The sequence below is a fragment of the Macrotis lagotis genome, chromosome X, assembly GCF_037893015.1.
Source record: "Macrotis lagotis isolate mMagLag1 chromosome X, bilby.v1.9.chrom.fasta, whole genome shotgun sequence".
Taxonomy (NCBI): Eukaryota; Metazoa; Chordata; class Mammalia; order Peramelemorphia; family Peramelidae; genus Macrotis; species Macrotis lagotis.
In genome coordinates this window covers 311,956,543-311,978,966 of record NC_133666.1, presented here as the reverse complement: position 1 = coordinate 311,978,966, position 22,424 = coordinate 311,956,543, and the positions used below count along the sequence as shown (strand labels likewise).

Below are 22,424 nucleotides of genomic sequence, written 5' to 3'. Positions count from 1 at the left end.
AGTAAACTCCTTAGAATTTAAAGATTGCTTCACTTCTGTTCTTATACGTGCAGTATCTAGTATGGAGCTTGGCACAGTTTAGGTGTTAATGAGTGAATGGTCCTTAATAACAGCCATACAGGCCAGCACTGGGCCTATACTCAGGTTTCTTCAGGCTCAGAATGACAAGCCAGAGTTTACACAGAAGATTCAGTATCTTCTCTATATGGCAGTGAGACACAAGGAAGACTCCCATGGAAGGAGTGGGGTCTATAATTGGTGGTGGTCTTTACTTCATACCTTTGCATTTTTTTTTTCATCAAAGACTTCATTTTAGGGACAGGATAGTGACCTGTCTGGTCATAATCAACAGGTTTTCTTCTTTAGCATCCATACCGGTTCTGAAATTAGGACTTCACAAAGACGAATACGTCTTTCTAATTCTTACCTATTAGACAAGGGAGACTTCCTGCCCAATCCAATGGCACCCAGTATCCCCGAGCTCAGCCTCTCCTCTGCTGCCTGGCTCTGTCTGTTTTGGATCCCAAGAAGAGTCCGGATGACAGATCCAATCAGCACAGCATCATCCTGCTCGGTCTGGATCAGGGACAACTGCAGCACCTGATGCCACCACAGAAAGAGCTTTGCTTCATCTCTCACAGAACTTGGAGTGACATAAGAAAAGAAAGGAAAAAATTAGGAATTTATTTTCACCCTGCACTGCTATACCATTAGGTTTACAGGTTCGTGTACATGATATAAACCATTAAAAATTATATTATTTTTGTAAAACAAAGTTACTAAAAGGAAATATACTTAAGATCATCAACTTGTAGTAGAAACATAACTCATTTGTCAGTCTGGGTGCTAGGCCCTGCATTCCCAGAACTAGTTATGTGACCTCAGGCAAATTACTTAACTTGCCTAGGTCTGCCTCAGTTTCCTCATCTGTAAAATGAAGTGGACAAGAAAAGAGGAATAGTTTATATTACATGATCTCTAAAGTCCTTTCCAGCACCAACATTCCATCATTCTATGACTCTCTGGTAATTTGCTTTACTATTTGCAACTAGAGTTTACAGTAACAAATAATGTTTTACTTTTAATGAAAGGTTTCATATTTTAATAATCTATACACTATTCTTATAATCACTTTGCAAGATTTTCTAAGTCAGAAGTGTCAAATACAAGGCCTGACTCTGAAACTAAATTAAAACATAATAGAAGAATATATAACAAAATAAATAAAAAATACAATAGGACACTGGTAAAGTTAATATGTGATTTCAAAATCAATATTCAGACCACAGGATCCTTATGTAGCGTTAATAGCCCCATTTCTATTTTGAGTCTGAAACTACTATTCTAAATTTATTTCCAAAGTTCTACATTCAATTCATTCATTTAATCAAAAGCACAGTGAGAATATCTAACAGGATTTTCTAAATCTAACATTTGTTTCTTTATGTTTAGGTTTAATTAAAGTTTAAGCACATTTAAAATACATAAACTAAGTAACATGCTTAATATAGCATCCAGAAGACCAACAACATACCTGGGACATGCTTGATCAAGCCACTTTCCTAAGGTTAGCAACATTTTCATTTCATTTCTTAGTGTTTGCTCACTATTTAAACACTGCAGTATATAGACATACAATGTCAAATAACTTCCAAGGGACAGGCACTCCTGAATAAAGTCTTCTATGGTGAGTTCAGGAACTTGAAGGGATACAAGGATAGGACCCCATCCCAAATGATAGTTGAGGGAATCTAATAAGTAGGGGAGGAAGAAGAGAAGTAAATAAAACAGCACCAAACACAATAACTCAACTATTCTAACACAGTCTTTCACTTTAAATTTCATAACATGAAATTATTTCTCATTATAATCTTTGAGAAAATCGGTACACCAACTCTTAAGTAAGAAATATTCAGGAACCAAATACCTGATTAAGGCTAAATGTTATAGAATATACAGGAAATCTGACTAAAGTAAGATCAGAAGTTTCCAATTCCTAGACCCTATTGTTTGTTGTGCTCAAAAAGCATTTCTTAAGTAACTAAAGAGCAGAATAACATGCAGAATAAACAAACAGATAGGAGGGTAGATGGCTAAACAAATAAATAAACAAACAAACTTCTTTGCTGCCTCCAAGAAACTGCAGCTTTGTGAGATAGGAAATATTTTTTAAACTATGCTGTGAGGAGATTAGAAGAACTAATAGGGGAGGAATATGGGAAAATTGATTTCCCCAGTGTATTTTTATCTATCAAAGCTTATCATGTTCAGATTATCTGTTTAAAATGTTTCACAAAATCATAAAAAGATAGTTTTTAGTTTTAAATCTAAAATTTAAATAATTAAACATTCCCTTTTTTTCCTCTGGTTATAAGAATTAAGTAAATATTTTGAGTCGGGGATGCTTACGTCATAGGAATTAGTGCTAAAAGGCTCCTAAGAGGTTATCTAATACAAACTATTTTTATAATGAGGAAAATTAGGTCAAAAGGACATAAGTGATATACTCACAGTTATACAAGTTATAAGTAGCAAAGTCAAGATAAAGTTATGCTATAATAAAATCTTAGAATAGTCTTTGTATACATTATAATATATTTTTGCAAAATAATCATTCTGATCTCAAGAGTGCTACCCAAGTGCCATTACTTTCAGATATACAACTCTCTTAACTCTGAAATGGAAAATACTGCAGGAGACATTTTTGTAGAGTGGCTAGTGGTTCCACCTCACTTATTAGGGTGGATATAGAGACATACAAAGTCCACTTCTACCTATTAGGTGATTATATTTGTGTTTCTTTGTACATGTGTAGGTGTGTATACATGTTCTATTCACAAGGTATACATCCAACAAAAAAAAGAAAGAAACGTATATGATAACTTTAGTACATATTTAAAAGGAACAGCAATTTATACATACTAGATTTGCAGCTATATGAGCAATCATCTTTTTTTTTAATTATACTATTAAGGAAATGATTGTTTTATTCCATAAATTAAAACTAAAATAAATAAAACATAAAAAGGAAATTAAATAAAGAACAAAATTTGTTTTTAAAGTTATCTTAAAAATATTGAGAAGTTAACATTTAAAAAATATTATTATTTATCTATTATTAGTTATGCTTAAAGGTAAATTTCCAATCAGATGATAGAAAAACCATATCTAAAAACTAGAGAACTGGGGAGAGAGAATTGCAAAGGTCATTTAATCAATAAACAAGGATTTATTAAATTATTAAATACCTAATATGTCCTAACTCCAGACCAACTCTTTAATGTTACATATGAAGAAATACAAATCTAATAGTGAAAAGTCTGACCTGAGATTATACAGTGAGTGGGAAATTTGAGAGTAGAACCCAGATCTTCTAATTTTAGTATTGTTTCAACAACTCATACTTGGAAAATGTTAACAACTGAAACTGGAGAGTAAAATAAGTGGCATAAGAAAATGTCAAGAATGAACACTAGGATTCAATCATGGTTTGGTTAAGAGTGCATAGTTAAATTTTCGACAATAAAGATTTGAAATGATAATGAGTGGGATAATAAAATCCTATACCACCACTGTAATATTAACCAAAGATATAATTAAGGGGCATAAATAACAAGAGTAGGATTCACTGAAAATGAAAAACACCTCCTTCCTATCCCTAAAGGAGAGATACATTCACAAACACATAAGAATTTAGAATACCACCTTCCTGATTCATGTTGTTCTTTTTTCACCTCCTATATCCCAATAGATCATCTTTTATAACTGAACTGTTCCTGGGAAAAATAAAACTATCATGCAAAATAATGAATACTCACCATCCTGAAAGTAAGCAGCGATACAGGCCTCTGTAATCTCTGCCATGTGTCGAACAGAAGCCAAGCTCTGGCATGCTGCTGTCAAAAGGGGCAGCACTACCAGCCCATGAACTTTCTGGTCAATCCAGTTCCGGACACTGCCCCTAAGGAACTCAGCTGTTGGGATACTAGCATTATTCATCATTGTTAAAACTTCAACAAAGAGTCTGCTGAGAGCCATATGACGAGTCTGGTTATCCATATCTGAAGGAAATAAAATATACTGATATACATAGGTAACCTATCACTGGTCTTTCAATATTATTAAAATTCATCTGATGAAAAAGAGAACAGCAACACTTAAATTCTTAGCAAGAATTTGTGCAGACTTCAGAGTTTTGATGGTAGTTTCCAAAACAACCAAAACATAGACATTTCATAGTTCTTATCAGTTAATAAGTATTGGCCTGCTAGATGAAAATGTATTTCCTAGGTTCACCAAGGGAAAACTAATGCTTTCAAACCACCTAGAAGTCACAGTGAATAAGAGGAGTGCTAAGTTATAATAAAAAAAAATGTATTTTTGGAATGTTTAGCAGGATGTATTCAGCAAAACTAAAGAATTTCCTTTTAATTCTTAGACATTTAAATATAAAAATAAACATAAACTTTAAAGGCTAATCATAGTCTGAGAAGTAAAGAATTATCTTGGATAGGGAGCATTCCTGTCAGGAAGACATGTATTCAAGTCCAAGCTCTGAAACATACTAGATACATGATCCTAGGCAACTCTTATAGTTACAAAGTAAGTCTAGTTATGGAACAATTATAGATCCATATTGGTAGAACAAATATATTTCTTCACTGGGAGTTTGTCACACCAATGAAATTATAGGTCCAGTATCTCCAACCCAATGATCTCCAACTCACCACTAAGAGTAGGATATTTAGAAGCATTCATTACTACGTTAAGCTTCAAGATCAATGAACCCACTGATAAGAAATATCAATTATTACATAAATTAGGTTGAGAAGCTGGTAAAGACACAAAAGTACAGAAACTGATAAAGACAATAGATTAGCAGGAAACTGAATTGCCCAGTTCTTTTCCAAGCAACTGTAATACAAAAGATCAAGGAAGAGCTCCAAACCAACATGGATTTCTAGATGAGTTACTAATAAAGTAATGGACCAGGGACTGACCGATAGCTCAGTTACTTTAATACTGATCTCAATTTATCCTGTAGACCTGAGCTGGGACCTGAAGCTAAGTAAAAAGGGCAAGGACAAGAACAAGCTTTAACACAAAATTTTAAGTCAGGAAATAAATTTGGAAGAATAAGTAACAAAGGTTAAGAATGATAAAGAGATAAGGGGTGGCTAGGTGGCACAGTGGATAGAGCAGTCAGGAGTACCTGAGTTCAAATCCGGCCTCAGACACTTAATAATTACCTAGCTGTGTGACCTTGGGCAAGCCACTTCACCCCATTTGCCTTGAAAAAACTAAAAACTAAAAAAAAAAGAATGATAAAGATATAATGAAGCCAATACTACAAAAACCTAAATAAATAGAACAAGTCTAAAACATCTACAAAGTGAAAACTCAAATATGCCACAAAGTTAGTAGGATAGCTGGAAGAAACAGATCTTTTTTTAAAATGTTAAAAATCAAATAGAGTAGCAAAAGGTAGAGTCAAGATAGCCAAGTGAGAAGAACTTTTGCTTAATTCATCCCACCACCTCTCCATCACAACCACCTGGAAAACAGGTCAGAACAAATTCTCAGCAGGAAAGTCATGAAAAAGTCATGGTGAATCATCTTCCCAGTCTAAGGAAGCTTAGGAAGACAGACAAAGAGATCAGAGGACCTGAGGTAAGGGCTGATGAGGAAAGCAATGTGATAGCAGACATGGCAACAACAAGAAGCATATCAAGTCCACAGATAAAGAGAGAGCCAAGACAAGAGTACCAGCATAAGAAGCACCAGGACAGAAAGAGATCCCAGAGAACTCCTGAACTAATGCTGAGAGCAAGAATGGATGTCAACTTGTAGTTCTATTACTCATTACCCAGTTCTGTGTCACAGACTTAGGATGAAAGAAGAGGTGTAATGGAAAGTGAATGGGGCCCTAGCTTCCCCCCCACCAAAAAAAAAAAAAGGAAAGAAATGCAAAAAGACTTTTTAAAAAAATTTTAAAAATCAAATGGAAAGCATGTCATATAATATTCCAAATGGCAAAAAATATAGACTTACAGTCAAATATAATTTATCCAGAAAAACTGAGACTAATCCTAAGAGGAATCAAATGGAACTCCCAAGCATTCCTTATGAGAAGAACAGAACTACATATAAACTTTGGAAGAGAAACATAGGAGTCAAAAGAAACACAGAAAGTTAAATATGAATGAGTAATCAGGAAAGACTATACAAGGATGAATTGTTTATATTATTCTAATACGAGAAGACATAAATATCTCTTCAGAAGATTAAGTTCATCACACTGCTGCACGCCAATGCAGTTGTGAATTGATAATCCATTTTGGAAAGTAAACCCCAATGTTACTAAACTATACATATCCTCTGACCCATTAATACCACTATCAAGTCTATATTCCAAAGAATGGAAAGAACATGGAAAAAAGACTCCTATATACAAAAATAGTTATAGAAGTTCTTTCTGTAACTTATAAGGACCTGTAAACCACTGGAATATCCATCCATTGTGCAATGGTATTACTGCACTGTAAGAAATGATGAAAAGGATGGTTTCAAAGAAACCTAAGAAGCCTTTTATGAAGCAATACAGAGTAAAGTAAGTAAAGCCAAAAGAATAATTTACATAATAACATTCTAAATATAAACAACTTTGAAAGATTTAAGCAGCTTACTAAAATAAATGGTAAACTAAGACTAAAGGCCAGGTTTAACAGGTTTTAACAAAAGTTTAATAAGTGAGGTGGAAATTAGCACTATCAAAAAGAAATATAAAAGTCAGAAAATTTTTCTTCCAGCAAGTATAGGATGCCAAGGAAATTTTGCAGTGACCCGAAAATATAGCAAAATATTTTTCTTTCTACCATAGCTCAGCCATTGCTACTACATTACATATTCACAAAGTACAGGTTGGCTAACTCCCTTCTAAAAAAGAAAATAAAATGCTTACTGAAATGATTCTCCACTTTTCAGGTTATCAGAGAGAATAAAATGCTTCTTTAAAACTGAAAGTTTTTTTCCCATCCTAGTTAAATACAAAGACAGAAAAGGATGTGAAAATGCATAAGGGAACCCTAATCAGAAAGTTGGAGAATGAAAGAATCTGTGTGACATAGAAGAAAGACTTCTGAAATTGCTAAACCACTGAAGTTAAATAAGTGGAGGAAACTTCCAACTGAGGCAGAACTGAATCTTCGGAGGAAGAGACAAAAAGCTTCCATTTCAATCTCCCATTTCACTAGCATTACCATTCCAAGTTATTTGGCTAAAATAAGTTTGCATTTTTTCTATTTGTCCCTTACCTGGTGGATTAAAAACAACAATGTCATCCAAAAGCTTAGACATTTCCTGTTCTAGTACTGCAAAGGTAATTTTTCCACTTTGTTCCAGAGAGCTGAGAAACTGTACCACCTGGTGAGTGAAAGCCAGGCATTTTGGAACTGCATCCTAAACAAAAACAAAATGTTTTCAAGTCAATTCAACTAAAATTAACTGAATATTCACATCCAATAACAGAAGGGTTAATTTTTTAAAAATCTGACATTATGTTATTTGATTTTCACAAAAATTTTAGGAAGTAAAAAAGGCTACTATTAATTGATCCCAATTTACAGATAAGATAACTCAAGTTCAGGGAAGGAAATGATTTCCCCAAGGAAGGAGGAAAAGGGTCTCCACTCAAGCAATAGATGAATCAATATTTATTGAGCCATACTCTGCAACAGGCTCTGTGCATTAGGGATACAAAGACGAAAATCAATCAGCCCTGATCTCAAGGAGTTTAAATTCAAAGCAAGAAAGAAAACGGATACATAAGTGAGCATATGCAAAATATCTTCAAGGACATTTAGGGTAGGGTCAAAACTGGCAGCTGAGGGGGAAGAGGTTAAGAAAGGATCCATGCTGAAGATAGTGCTTGAGCTAAGGTTTAAAAAGGAAACATGGGATCCTGAGAGATAGACACAGGGAGAAAGTGTCATCTAAGCTGGAAGGACAGTTGTGAGAAAGAGGCTGAAGTGATTTGCCCAGGGTCATGTTGCAAATTAATAAGACTACCAAGACTAGAACTCAGGTGTCATTTTTTAAATAGTCTGTATCTATGTTATGTCTTCTGTAAGAATGCAAGCTCCTCAGGGCAAGGACTAGTGCACTTCTGTCTCTGAACCACCAACACCTAGCAGAGATTATGGCATATAGGACTAACGCTTCACGGACTAGTAAAGATCAATCAACATTTCTAACTTAACACACAGTATTTCAACTGGGAAAATTAAAATAAAAATTAGTATAATTATAACATACATTTCATCACCTTATGTTTGATCATGAGACAATTTATAAGCTAGAACTTAGTGATACTTTCACATATATATCATGCTCATATAGACCATTAACCATTTCCACTATTAATAGTTACAAAAAGTTCCCAGAACTTTATAGCAGGTATTTTACTTACGAAATGTGCTTGTCCATCAGTAGGAACATTAAAGCCCGCAGAAGCTTTTAAGAGCTTTACTATTAATTCAGCTGAAGAAGCTTTTGCCAGGATGATAGATGGAGGGTAATGGCTGCTAAAGTACCCAATCACACTTTGGTATGACACAATATCTACAAGATGCCAGGAGAGAGAGCTTGCTTGTCCCAGGAGATTGTGCAATGGGGAATCCTGGAGGTAAGCAACAAATAAGTATGTTGAGTTCTCCCATTATAGATTGATCCATTTTTCTCAGTATTTCTGTACAGATTACTGGCTATGCAGTCTGAAAATAGGTACAATGTAACTGCGAGTAAGTATATAGAGACAATCCTGCAGACAGCAAATACAACAATTTAAGAATTGATAAAAACATACATACACTGAAATTTATTAATAATATGGGCCCAATTTTTAAAGGAACTCTTCTGATGAGAACTCTGTGAAAAGAGGAAATTGTTAACTATAACATCTGTATCTCCTAGCCATAAGTTGGATCTTGTATCAAAACAAGTTAACTGGACAATTTCTAGAAATGATACTTCTGGATCCCTTCTAACTCATTTTAAATACTAATTTGGAAAATGCAGCCAACAGGCTCCACTCTAAGGAAAAATCATTTATTAACTGCACAAATGACAATAAATAAGCTAAGGGGCAACTATTTGTGATAGGAGAGAAACTGAAACTTTTACACGTTAAAAAGAGTTCATTTTTTCCCTTCTATAACTTGTCTTGCACAGAGGAGTCAGCTTCCACTAGAGAGACTGAGAGTAACGGTTGGGCAACCAGGGATGGATCAGTTGAAGATGGAATTCTTCCTGAGCATGGACAGACGAATGGTTTCAGAGGTGCTCTGAAACGCTAAACTCTTGTTATGATTCAATGAAGATCTAAAGAGATTACTAAGGAGTGAAATATCCCAAGATTGCCTTTTGGTTTAGTCACTGGTTTTAACTATTAAATAAGGAGAATATATTTTTAAAAATTTAGAAGTAAAAACAAAATGATAATGTAATAGGAAAAAAGTAGAGTCAAGTTCTCCCCTCTAATTATGAGTAAAATGAATTAGACCAAATACTGAACAGAAAATTCAAGAAATAAATCGCAGTGAGTCACTTTTCCAGTATAGGTGAATACAGAAGACAGATTTACAAATTTGGAACAAGGTCTAGATGTGCTGTGAATCTCCCTAATTCTACTCCCATCTTTACTAAAGATGAAAGAGAACTAAGACTATCACCAAGGCAAAAAAGCCCAACAGAGAAGACTTGGATAAGGCCAAGTCAGGAACAGGTGCCAACTGGAAGTTTTGTTACTGACTACCCAATTCCAGGTCATAAATCTAGGGCAGATCGAGGAGGGATCTTACACCAAGGGTACACATTCCAAAATGAAGAGCTGTCTCAGCCTTAGGCTGTGAACTAAGCAAGAAGAAAGCTCAGAAACAAGTAATTCTGACCCCAGGAGCATGCTGGGACCTCAGTTCTAGCCTCTAGTTCAACCTGAAGCTTAAAAGGGCAATAAACAGAATAGGAATCCCAGACTAAAGGGAAGTCTGTAGTTCTGTCATTCTGAACCTACATTCTCAAACTAGGTAATAGTGACTGAATTCAATAGCAGTCCACCAAAATTCTCTCTAGGGCAAAGTTCATACTTTGCTCAGTTCCAAATCCAGGTCAAAAACGTAGAGAACACTGATCAGAAGAGCAGAAATCATATTTTGTTTTGGATCACACCACTTTGGGAACAGTAAATGATAGCACAAGCTGTCAATGAGATCATAGAATACCTCAAGAAAGAAGGATCCAAGATATAAGTTCAGACCAGTCATTCCAGAAAAAACCTAGATCTAACACAAAATTCAAAGTTAGTAAGTAGGCTAGAAGAATGAGCAATTAAAAAAAAAAAGCTATTATGTTAATAGAGATACTCAAGACACAAACCCAGAAGAAAAGACCAAAATATCTACAAGCAAATCTTCAAAGAAAAAGAAAACTTGGACACCAATTCAACCAGAATTCCTGAAAAAGATGAAGCCAGAGGTTTTATTTTGCTTTTTAAGAGTTGAGTATGGGGACAGCTTAGGTAGCACAGTGGCTAGAGCACCAGCCCTGGAGTCAAGAGGACCTGATCCAGCCTCAGACACTTAATACTTAGTTGAGCGACCTTGGGCAAGTCACTTAACCCCACTACCTTGCAAAAATGTTTAAAAAGTTGAATATGTTTTTGACAAATGCAATGAGAGTTCTAGAAGAAAGAAAGAATCAAAAAGAAATAAACAGCTTAGAACAAGAAATATAAAACCTTCTTCAAGATATAGACTCCCTAGGGGTGGCTAGATGGCGTAGTGGATAAAGCACTGGTCCTGGAGTCAGGAGTACCTGGGTTCAAATCGAGTCTCAGACACTTAATAATTACCTAGCTGTGTGGCCTTGGGCAAGCCACTTAACCCCGTTTGCCTTGCAAAAAACTAAAAATAATAATAATAATAATAATAATAATAATAATAATAAAGATATAGACTCCCTGAAATTTAGAATAGTCCAAATAAAAGCTAATGATTCCATGGGATAAACAAGAAATATTTTTAAAAAATCAAAAGATATCAAAAGACATAAGAAAATGTAAAATAACTCACAGCAAAAACAACTAGCTTAGAAAACAGATTGAAGAGAAATTATTTAAGAATAATCAGACTTCCTGAAAGACACACCAAAAAAAAAAAACCCTAGACATCATATTTTCAATAAAAATCACATTTTTAAAACTGTTCACATTTCTTAGAACCAAAAAGCAAAGGGAAAATAGAAAAAAAAATACATTGGATATTTCCGGAAAGCCCCAAAAATGAAAACTTCAAGGAACATTACAGCCAAAATCTGAAGCTCTCAGGTCATAGAAAAAAATGCTACAAGCAGTCAGAAGAATTCCAGTACCTAGGAGTCTTATTCAAGACCTCAAAAGATTTAGTACTCATAAAGTAGTACAGAGCTTAGAAGTATTTCAGAAAACAAAGATAGAGATTTACAATTAAAGAACAATAAAACCAGCAAAGCTGAATATATTTCAGGAAAAAAAAAACCTTTAATAAAATAAGAGGATTTTCTAAGCATTCCTAATGAAAAGACCAGAGCTTCAGAAAAATTCTGAAATAGAAATACAGGAAGAAAGAGAAAAACATAAAAGTAAATAAGAGCAAGTATTTATAAGAAAATTAACAAGGACAAATTGTTTACTTTCTAAGATGGGAAGATGGTATTATGTGTCCCTCAGAATTCTATCATCATAAGGACTGAGAGAGGAAACCTTAGTAAAACAGTACACTTAAGAGTTGTTTTGTTATGTTTTGATGTTCTTAAAAGAAAAAAGGAGAAGAGGAATATATGGTAGAGCAGTGGGGGAGGAAGTGAAGGAAAGGAAGACATGCAAAAATTATCCTATATAAATGTAAAATATACAAATAGGAGAAGCAGCATAAACAAGGAAGAAGATGACATTTTAACTTCATTCAGACCTAAATTGGTCAAAGGAGAGAAAGAATACATTCACACTCACTCTTACACACACAAACATGTAAAGAGATACATTTCACTCAACAGGAAATAAAGGGCAGGGAAAGGAGGGAAGTAAAGAGATATGGAACTCAAAAGCTTGCAGAAAGATGAATGCTGAAAACTATTTTTGCATGTAACTGAAAAAACAAAATAACAAAAAAATTTTTAAAAAAGAATAGAATGGGGAAAATGCACTATAAACTATCAAAACTGTGAATGTGAATGGAATGAACTCATAATTTAAAAAGTAGACTCTAACAACATGCGATTTACCAATAATACAGTTAAAACTAAGACTCAAAGTTAAAATAAGGTGATGGAATAAAATGTGGAAGATAAAAAGTAGCAATCATGAGATAATAGCAAAAGCAAACAATTAAAAGAAGCAAACAGGAAAACTACATTTTGCTGAAAATTTATCAAATGACATAGTATCTAAAGGTCAAAAGGAAAAGTTAAATTAGTAATAAATACATACAGTTTAACTATAACACTGCAGGAATTCAATGTATTCTGTTTAGACCTGGGTAAATCTAACCAAAAAATAAAGAAAAAAAAAGTTAAGGATCTCAATTAAGAAGAAAACCCATATGTACAAAAAATACTTTTAACAGCTCTTCTTATAGTGGCAGAGAATTAGAAAGTGATAAGGTCCATATCATCTGGAAAATGGCTGAACAAATTATGGTAGTTGAATTTGATGGAATACTATTGTGTTGCAAGAAATGATGAAGGGAATGGTTTCTGAAAGATCTGGAAGGATTTACATGGACTGATGAGGAGTGAAGTGAGCAGAACCATGAAAACAATTTACATAATTATCAGTAATATTGTATAGATAATAAATTGTGAAAGACAGTATCTCTAATCTAACCATCATAATTCAAAAGGACTCAGAATGAAAAATGCTATCCACCTCCAGACATGGAAGTGATGGATTCAAATTGCAGTATATTTTTTTCCCCTCTCATTTAATTTTTCTTCTTTCCACCCCCCCCAAACATGGCTAATGCAGAAATGTCTTATATGTTTTGTATAGCATCATATCTGTAATAGAATTTGTGTTTCTTGCAATTTTCATTGGGTGGTAGAGAGGAGAACCTGGAATTGTAAACAAAATAAAATTGAATTTTTTTTAAAAAAATGATAATAAAGGGAGATATGTATGAACTGATTGGAAGAGTAAGTGAGAAGAACTAAGGGAACACAAGCGGGTGATAATCAACCTTAATGCACTTTCTCATTCCATCAGTGCAACAATCAGGGACAATTTGGGGCTGTCTGCAATGGAGAATATCATCTGTATCCAGAGAAAGAACTGTGGAGTTTGAACAAAGACCAAGGACTACTAACTTTAATTTAGGGGGAAAAACTCTGATAACTTAATTGCCTGATCTTGCTATCTCTTATACTTGATGTTTCTTCCTTAAAGGATATGATTTCTCTCTCAACACATTCAATTTGGATCAATATATACAGAGAAACAATGTAAAGATTGGCAAATTGCCTTCTATGGGGGGGGGGGGAGTAAGATTAGGGGAAAAATTGTGAAACTCAAAATAAATAAAATCTTAAAAAAAAAACTAGGGGAACAATTTATACTATAATAACAGAATAAAGACAAAATAACTTTCAAACACCTAAAAACTCGTATCAACACAAAATAAACCAAATGAATCATGATGAAACATGCTACTCAGCTACAGATAGAAAAGTGATGCTATCAAGGCACAAATTTAGACAATTTAAAAAAATAATATGGCCAATGTGGGAATTTATTTTGCTTGACTAAACAAGCTTCTAACAGAGGTTTTGTTTTTCTTTCTCAGGCAGAGGGGAAGAATGGGAGGGAAAAAAGACAGATTTTTGCTGATTAAAAAATAAAATTAATTCTTCCTAATTCAATACCTCCAAATGAATATTCTCCCTTCAAAATACTTATCTGCATAGCAAAACTACAGAAGAGAATAAGTCATATTACTTTAAAGTCAAGATTCATGTACTTCATATTTAATGAAGCTATGCTTCTATTGGCCACCACTTTTAGAATTTAAACCAATGACATTCTTAGCTAGTGTAATTTTTATCTAGTCTTCCCACATATCCTCCAGAAGGGATCTGTCAAATATGGTGGAGCTCTTCCTCTGTTTCTTTTAATAATTTCTCATACTGGTGGCAACTAAGTGGTACAGTGGGTAGAGGTGCTCTGGAGTCAGGAAGACCTGAGTTCAAATCCAGCCTCAGGCATTTAATATTGCTTAGCTGTGTGACCTTGGGCAAGTCACTTAATCCCATTGCCTTGCAAAAAATAAAAAATAAAAAAATGAAAAAGTAATTCTCATACTACACATCTATTTAGATGCATGTAAGAAAATATGCCAAAATAATGTAACTGAAACATGTGGGGCCTATGTAGGAGAGGGAAATTTATCAAGAAGTGTCAAGTCTTTCACCTCAAGACTTACTGCTTGGTCTACAAGCTGATCTTCCTTTGCCAGTAAGATGATCATGAAGAGCAAGCAGACAATCATACTTCGTATTTCTGGATGGGGATTGGGATTCCAGGCATCACCCAGTACACTAATCCAGTTTACTTCACACAAAATAGACCCCATGAATAAGAAACAGCTCTTGGGGCTTCCTCTTTCCACCTAAGAGAAAACAGATCAAAATTGTTTTAAAAAAATTATTCATTTCATGCAGTAATGATGTCTTGAAAAAATTTTTATTTAAATTTTGTTTTTACAAATTAAAAGCACTTCTAAATGCAACAGGATAGCTCGTTGCTTAAAGGAATACTTGTAAGGGGCAGTTAGGTGGTGTAATGGATACAGCACCAGTCCTGGAGGCAGGAGGATATTAGTTCAAATCTGGCTTTAGACACTTAATAATTACCTAGCTGTGTGACCTTGGGCAAGTCACTTAACCCTATTGCCTGGCCAAAAAAGGGAATACTTTGGTTACATTTTTAGAAAACAAATAACGATTCCTCCAAAATCCTTATTTCTTTCAAGAAATAAATAAAAAGAAATTTCTTTCCAAAGTCAATATCAATAAACCATTCCAATCTACATATAAGTCCATAATACATTGTCTGCAGGAAAGGTAAGATAAAACATTTATGTATCCTAGGTAAAGGCACCCTTGGTAGTATTACTATTATTATTATTATTCATTGCATTAATGTAACAAGACTTGATTTATCACCTAAATAATTTTTTTTAACTACCTAATGGGGTCAGCTAGGTGGTACAGTACACTGGGATCAGGAGGACCTGCGTTCAAATCCAGCCTCAGACACTTAATAATTACTTAGCTGTGTCACCTTGGGCAAGTCACTTAAACCCACTGCCAATAAACAAAAACAAAAAAAGAAAATACCTACTGGTTATAAAAGAATTTTCTGGCATTAAAAATGTACTGGTATTTTAAAGAAATAATATCTAAAAATATCCCTTATTTGAATTTCCTGTGTGTTCTGTCTTATATGACTTTCTTAACCCCTACTCCTGACTTTGTAATTTGATAATGATAAAATCCCCTTCATTCCTGTCTCAATGACATGTTAGTTATACTTGCTCTTTATTTTTAATTAATGCTCCCTCACTTCCCAAATATCATTATACTAATAGATATACAGAACTGAAAAGGACCAACTGACTCTGAACTGACCAATATCTTAAACTATGTAAGATTAAGTATGTATATCTACTAGATTTATAGGGCAAGACTCTTGCAATCTCCCTATTCCACAATTTTTACCTAAGAAAGTCATGAAGGTTTTCCTTTACAGAGAGGGAAGAACATTGAATTTAGATTCATCAGATCCAAGTGTCCATCTTGGTCTGTCATTTATTAGTCATGTGACCACAGGATAATAATGTACCTTCACCAGGTCTTAGTTTCCACATTTGTCAAACTGAAAAATACTTTCACTATCCACTTTCAGACAGCAAAGAAAGCACGGCACAAATTATAAAGCATTCAACAAAAATAAACTATCATTACTTTTAAAATTTCCCCTCACCATAAAGTGAAGCCTATTTCCTCTTGTTTATTCCTTAGTGCAGAGAAAATAATAACTACTTTTTCCTTTACACAATCAAAAAGCCATAAAACTATTCATTAATTGTATCTTCTCTGAGATGGGAGATAAAACTCAATGACAGCTTCTTGAACCATTCCGCAGGACTCAAAATAAAGAAGTATTAATAAATTAAATTTCAATGAGATATCTTTCTTTTTTATGAAGCAGGGATATAAAATCAGTGCTAAATAGTTAATGATGTTTTATTCATTCTTGTAAAACTAAAACTGAAAAAACTATGCTTCTAATACAAAGAGAAGACTCTAGCAGATGTGGCAATAGGTTTAGGATAGGACACAAGAAATTCTCCAATATATCAACATTATTTTCTTGACACTAAGGTAATAATCAAAAACATTTACTTTTTTTGGAAAGAGTTAAACAGGCCAAATCATTTCCTCATGCACTCTCAAGCTCTACACAGTAAAAATCAATGATGCCTTATGTAAATACATGGCAATCCAAAGTACACTTCCCCCCTAAATATATTCTTTACAGAGTAGCTTATAGAAAATAAGGATTCAAGAATCAATTTGAGTTTTATTTTCTTAAGAAGCAATTTTAACTTTAGATAATGTCTGTATTGTCTAAGTGTATGTAGATAGATAACTAGTCATGTTACATAATCAGAGAGATGGCTTAAAAGTAAATGTCATTATTAAAGGAACCCTACTCTACTGTGAGTTGATATACACACAACAATACCACTAAAGTTTAAGGGAAAAAAAAAAGGATGACACCCTTAAATATCTGTGAAAGGTTATTTATAATGGTACTAAAGATGTTATTTATACTTAACAATGTCATATAAATTTAATTTAAAAAATTCAGATTGCAGAAATTCATCAATTTTGATGTTGTTCAATGTCTTTTAAGTACTGAAAAAAGGTGCATATTATTAATTAGAAATCAGGATCTTTGCCCTACTACAAAGTGCTTACTTTGAAGAATGCTTCCATTAGCACTTGGTCTGGGTACATGTCCCTCCATGGAAGTTTTCGGTATTCATTATGGAAAGCAAAAAGAATAAATTCTGGCATTTTGGGTGCTGTGCATGATTCACAATAATGCATTAAGTGTAGCCGAAGTGGTCCTTCATCACCAGGCAAGAGTTTATCTAAATTAAAAAAAAAATTAGTTTAAAAATATTGGACTTATCATCCAATAAAATAAAATCAACAAAATAAAAATCAGCTTCAAAAATGTAACTATAAACTCAAACTGCAGACAGATACAAAAAGCTCATAATCTAATAAGGAAAGACAACACATAAAAATAAGCTGAAAGGGGGAAAACAAGAAAGTAGGAGGAGGGTCCAGTGGAAGCAATGAGATAAAGGATCTTAAAAGGACTCCAACTTGACTCTTTCCAATCAGAGAGAAGGAAGACGGCCTTCAAGAGCTTTGGTATATTTATGCCAAAGTACATGAGTTCTAAAGTCAGTTCTGCTACTTGCACATTATATGACCTTAGGAAGTAACAATAGCTCAAGACCTCAATTTCCCTACAATAGAAAGGATACACTCCAAGTTCAAGGGCCAGGGATTCAAAAGGGGAGGTCTGTGGACTAAAGTTGGTGCCTGTTGACCCTGCTAGCACCATATCTCTCAAGCCACTGTCCCCTCTTTCACCTCCCTTTCCCTGTCAAACATCTAGAAAACAACTATATTCTGTCCCTTTTCTTTATATTCCTTTCTTAAGCATCATCAACCCCTCTCACTACTTCAATTACTATCTCTATGAAAATGACTTGAAAATCCATCTCAACCCTAAAATCACCCCTGAATTTCTATCCCATGTTTACAACTGTCAGTTGGACATTACCACCTGAATGTCTATTATCTTAAAATCAACAACCCCCCAATAAATCATTTCCTCTTTCAAATTGTCCCTCTTTCTGTTGATGGTACCACTAGTCTCTCGGTTATAAAAAACTAAAACTTCAGTATAATCTTTCATTACTCCTGGTGCCTCATTATCCACATCTAATCAGTTACCAAATCTTAGCATTCTTAATGACACTTCCATTTCCCCCCCTTTTTTCTCCACCACTTTAGTCCAGATCCTCAATATTTCGTTTCTTTTTTACCAAAACAACCTCTTAATAAGTTTCTCTGCATCTACTCCCAACTATCCATTGAAAGATAATGTAAGGGCAGCTAGGTGGCGCAGTGGATAGAGCACCGGCCCTGGAGTCAGGAGTATCTGGGTTCAAATCTGGTCTCAGACACTTAATAATTACCTAGCTGTGTGGCCTTGGGCAAGCCACTTAACCCCATTTGCCTTGCAAAAAAAAAAACTAAAAAAACCAAATAAAAAAAGAAAGATAATGTGGTACAGTTAGCTTAAAGAGTGCTGAACTTCAGAGTCAGAGGGTCTGTATCTGTCATCTGTTAGCAGTGTTACCTTGGACAAATTACTTAAAATTCTCTTAGACTCAAGTGATTGGGCTAGTGACCTCTAAGACTGCTGCCAAAACAATCTTCCAATTTATGACCTCAAAGTCATACTCAACTCTTATTTATTTTAAATTTACAATCAGTTACCAAGTCTTATCAATTCTTCAGAATCTCTTGTACCTTTTCCCTATTCTCCACTTATTCAGTCACCCGCTGAGTTCTCACCCTTCTCACCTGAACCACAGTGATTGCTTCTAAACTAGCTTCCCCACCTCAACTTTCTCCCCTACAATCTACATTCCCCAAAACTGCATAATGTTTTCTCCCATGCCTGGAGAAATTTTCGTATCTACCTTCACCAGTTGAAAAACTTTTTTTTATTCCTTTGAGGTTCAACCTAGGTGCCACATCCTCCAGGAAATATTTCCTAATCTACCTTGCTCCTGATCTCCCTACTCCTCAAATGAGTCTTGCTGTTCTGACCTCTCCTGTGAATTTGTTCTAACCTGTATACATGTCTTCTCTTTGATCATTTCCTTGAGGCACTGTTTTTCATCTTTTTAAGCTAAAAGCAAAGCACATAGTAGGTTCTTTTTTTAAGGTTTTTTTTTTTTGCAAGGCAAATGGGGTTAAGTGGCTTGCCCAAGGCCACACAGCTAGGTAATTATTAAGTGTCTGACCAGATTTGAACCCAGGTACTCCTGACTCCAGGGCCGGTGCTCTATTCACTGCGCCACCTAGCCGCCCCTAGTAGGGTTCTTTTAAAAAAAAAGCTTACTGAATTAAATCCAGTAGATCAGAGGGGTTCCACTTCTAGTTCTGTGATATGAACTAATTGGATACTTATCATTATCATCAATTTGAAATGCTTCCAGTGGTGCAGATCACAACCCACATTTCATCCTGTTTTTTTTCCTTCCATACATCCTCCAAAGAAAATCTCTTGGCATTATATGAATAGCAATGGAATTCATAGATCATACAACTATCCCTAGCTTTGATTACTTGAATAATCCACTATTGTTTCAAGCAGTATTTTTTGCAAGTGACATATTTTGTGCTGTTTACCCTGCATAATTCTTTGCTGATAATGCATTATAAGCTACTTAATACCTCTATACACTCCTCCACAGATTATTATCTATGCGTAAGATTCACCAACCAAGGTATTGGTACTGAGAAACATTAGGCATTATTCATCCATTTGACTTTTTTCCAGGTAGGCAATTAGGCTGATATCTACTCAGTAATTATGGATTCCATTTAAAAAGTTATGTAACATTCAAAAGTTTGATATAATCTGCACATTGAAGCATCTGGATGCTCCCTTCTCTCCTCCCACCATCTATAAGGAATCCCTCTTCCATTTACATTCTACATCCTCCATTTTTGGCAAGTATATATCTCCTTAGGCATAAGATATGCCTCCTTTAATATATTAATATTCACAGAGTTTAACAACATTATCAGTGTAGTTGTATCTTTCAAGGAATTTTGTGTGATTTGACATATTCATAGAAAACATATGCTTAGAACAAAGCCTTCATGGCAACAGTTTGTTATACTCAAATTCAAATGCTTTTTTATAGTAATTTTTTTATATTTTCCATATCTTTTAGTTGGGTGATTATAGAGATGTGGTCCTACATAAAACAAAATTTACAGAATGAATGAAAGCATTTGTTCACTCCCTATGGTCTCAGCACTATGATAATGAGATACCAATAGAAAATGAAGACAAGTCCTATTCTAAATAAGCTCTCATTCTAATAGGAGGTTCTGATGACATGTAGAAAGTTTCGTCACCAAGGAGGATGCTCCTTGAGTGCAGGGGCAAGGTACAAGGGAAGGCCTAACAGTCTGTGGGGCAAACAGTAGGAAAATAAGCAAAACTTATTTGAACTGTTCTCTTTTCCTACCTTTTTTTAAGACAGAAAAAAACATGCTGCTCATTGTTATTCTTTCCAGGCCTAAGATTATTCTCCTTGACAGAGAAAGTAGAAGTAAAATAAATACTGAGGGGGCAGCTAGGTGGCGCAGTAGATAGAGCACCAACCCTGGAGTCAGGAGTACCTGAGTTCAGATCCAACCTCAGACACTTAATAACTGCCTAGCTGTGTGGCCTTAGGCAAGCCACTTAATCCCATAGCCTTAAATAAACAAAATTTGAAAAATAAAAAAAAAAAATGCTGTTGCTGCATATTTATACTATTTCTCACAAAAATTTGGTATTACCTAGGTAATAATGGATATTTCAATAGTCTTTTTGAGAGTCTAAGTTTTTTCCAAACTTTTGGCATTATCCCCTAGTTCAAATACCTAGAGAATCAAGCTTTATTGCTCTAAAAATCCTGTTGCCTTCAGGATGGCCCTCCTCTATGTAGAGCTCCTCTGTTTCTACCACTCTTTCAATTTCTGCTTTCATTAGTGCCATTTTTACTGCTTCACATAGCACATAGAAGGCTGGATGTTAGAATCCAAAGTAGTAACTCCACTATCACTGACAGAATACTCTGCCATAGAAATCTTTAAAGGGCAAAGAAGAAAAAAAAGAAATCTTTAAAGATCTTTTCCATTTTTTCATCTATGAGCTGTTTTCTCTCCAATTTCATCCTTAAATACCACTACAATGGTCTAGCTTACTTAGGTCTCTTGTTTTAATTACTTTCATTGCTTCTTCTAGTTTTATGAAGTAATAAGTTATCTTTTACAATCTCCTCCATATGATTTTTGAAATGAAATTATGTTTTAAACTGGCGCTATCCTTGGCTACCATATCTCTTCAAATGGCATGGAGATAAAATGTTGGTTATATACAACATTTCCATCTTGTTATGGTGAGAGATTTATTCCAGCTTAAACTTCCTTAGGAAACATAGAAATCTAAATTTGGCACATTTTTTTCCCCATTCAAATTCGTTTTCACTCTGTAATCCAAGGCAAAATAAAAAATAAAACACAAAAAGAACTTCTTTTTCTAAGTCATTCTGGAGTCATGTGGAAAATGCATGCATTATGCTTCAGTCTATTAGAATAAAACAAGGAAGATATTATTTATGATCAAAAAGAAAAGGTGTGGAGATCAAACATTAACCAAATGACTTAAAGAGACAGGGGGAATTACTAGTGTCATCCATAATTTAACATTTGCTTACCTTTAAAACTTTCATGTAAAATCTCAATACATTCAGTGAACAAATTTACCACACTTGAGGCCATGGACGCATCACTTTCCAACCATGGATAGTAGCGTTGATTGCTTTAAAACAAAGAAATGAACAATTAAAAAACAGAGCATCAGTAATGAAATGATGAGTGATTCAATTTGCCCAATCTGAGGGAAACCTTGCAGGAAATAGCTTCATCACATTTAAAGAACATCAAGAGCATTAAGTTAAGCTTAGTTTGAATTAGGAACCAGATCAGTTGGGACACTCCTCTGTTGCTTCACTATGGTTTCAGGGTTTGGCCTGGCACAGAAAGAATTTTATCAACAATGCCATCATTTGACATCTTTTCAGTCATTCAGTTTATATCACTCCACTTATTCCTCATGCACAGTGACTATAATTAACATATATATATATATATATATATATATATATATACACACACACACACACATATATGCATTAGTGAAAGCAACACACTGTCTCACCCTTGATCCAAGTTGAATGCCCAGAAAAGGATAGAATTTCACAAGAAGATGTTCTCTATAGGAAAAACGTCTCATATTTGTATAACACTGACTAAATAATTCATAATGCTCAAAAGGTGAGATGTAAATGCTAAGTCACAATAAAAATCACTTTAGGTGTGCTTAAACCAAGTTAATTTCATATCATGTACTCAATATTCCACAAAACTTCAGTCACCACATTCTGAATTCCAGAAAC

General features: G+C 34.4%; 2 protein-coding genes across 4 annotated transcripts in view; one reads left to right on the top strand and one right to left on the bottom strand.

Annotated features, from left to right (window-relative positions):
* The window catches only part of SIGLEC15 (sialic acid binding Ig like lectin 15), a 60,461-nt gene extending 56,373 nt beyond the window's left edge, over window positions 1-4,088 (top strand). The window contains exons 6-7 of the mRNA XM_074201651.1: window positions 1,453-1,567; window positions 3,752-4,088. The gene's annotated coding sequence lies outside the window, so the exon portion shown is untranslated. The remainder of the gene's footprint in view (window positions 1-1,452; window positions 1,568-3,751) is intronic.
* The window catches only part of EPG5 (ectopic P-granules 5 autophagy tethering factor), a 140,212-nt gene that overhangs the window by 12,360 nt on the left and 105,428 nt on the right, over window positions 1-22,424 (bottom strand). For 2 of the 3 annotated variants that reach the window (XM_074201649.1, XM_074201647.1), the window contains 8 exons: window positions 21,684-21,787; window positions 17,071-17,246; window positions 14,496-14,693; window positions 8,468-8,677; window positions 7,314-7,458; window positions 3,819-4,061; window positions 1,535-1,751; window positions 428-643 (listed from right to left, as the gene is read on the bottom strand). In XM_074201649.1, the coding sequence (XP_074057750.1) occupies window positions 428-643; window positions 1,535-1,751; window positions 3,819-4,061; window positions 7,314-7,458; window positions 8,468-8,677; window positions 14,496-14,693; window positions 17,071-17,246; window positions 21,684-21,787 (1,509 nt within the window). The remainder of the gene's footprint in view (window positions 1-427; window positions 644-1,534; window positions 1,752-3,818; window positions 4,062-7,313; window positions 7,459-8,467; window positions 8,678-14,495; window positions 14,694-17,070; window positions 17,247-21,683; window positions 21,788-22,424) is intronic. The other variant, XM_074201648.1, reaches the window with a different exon arrangement.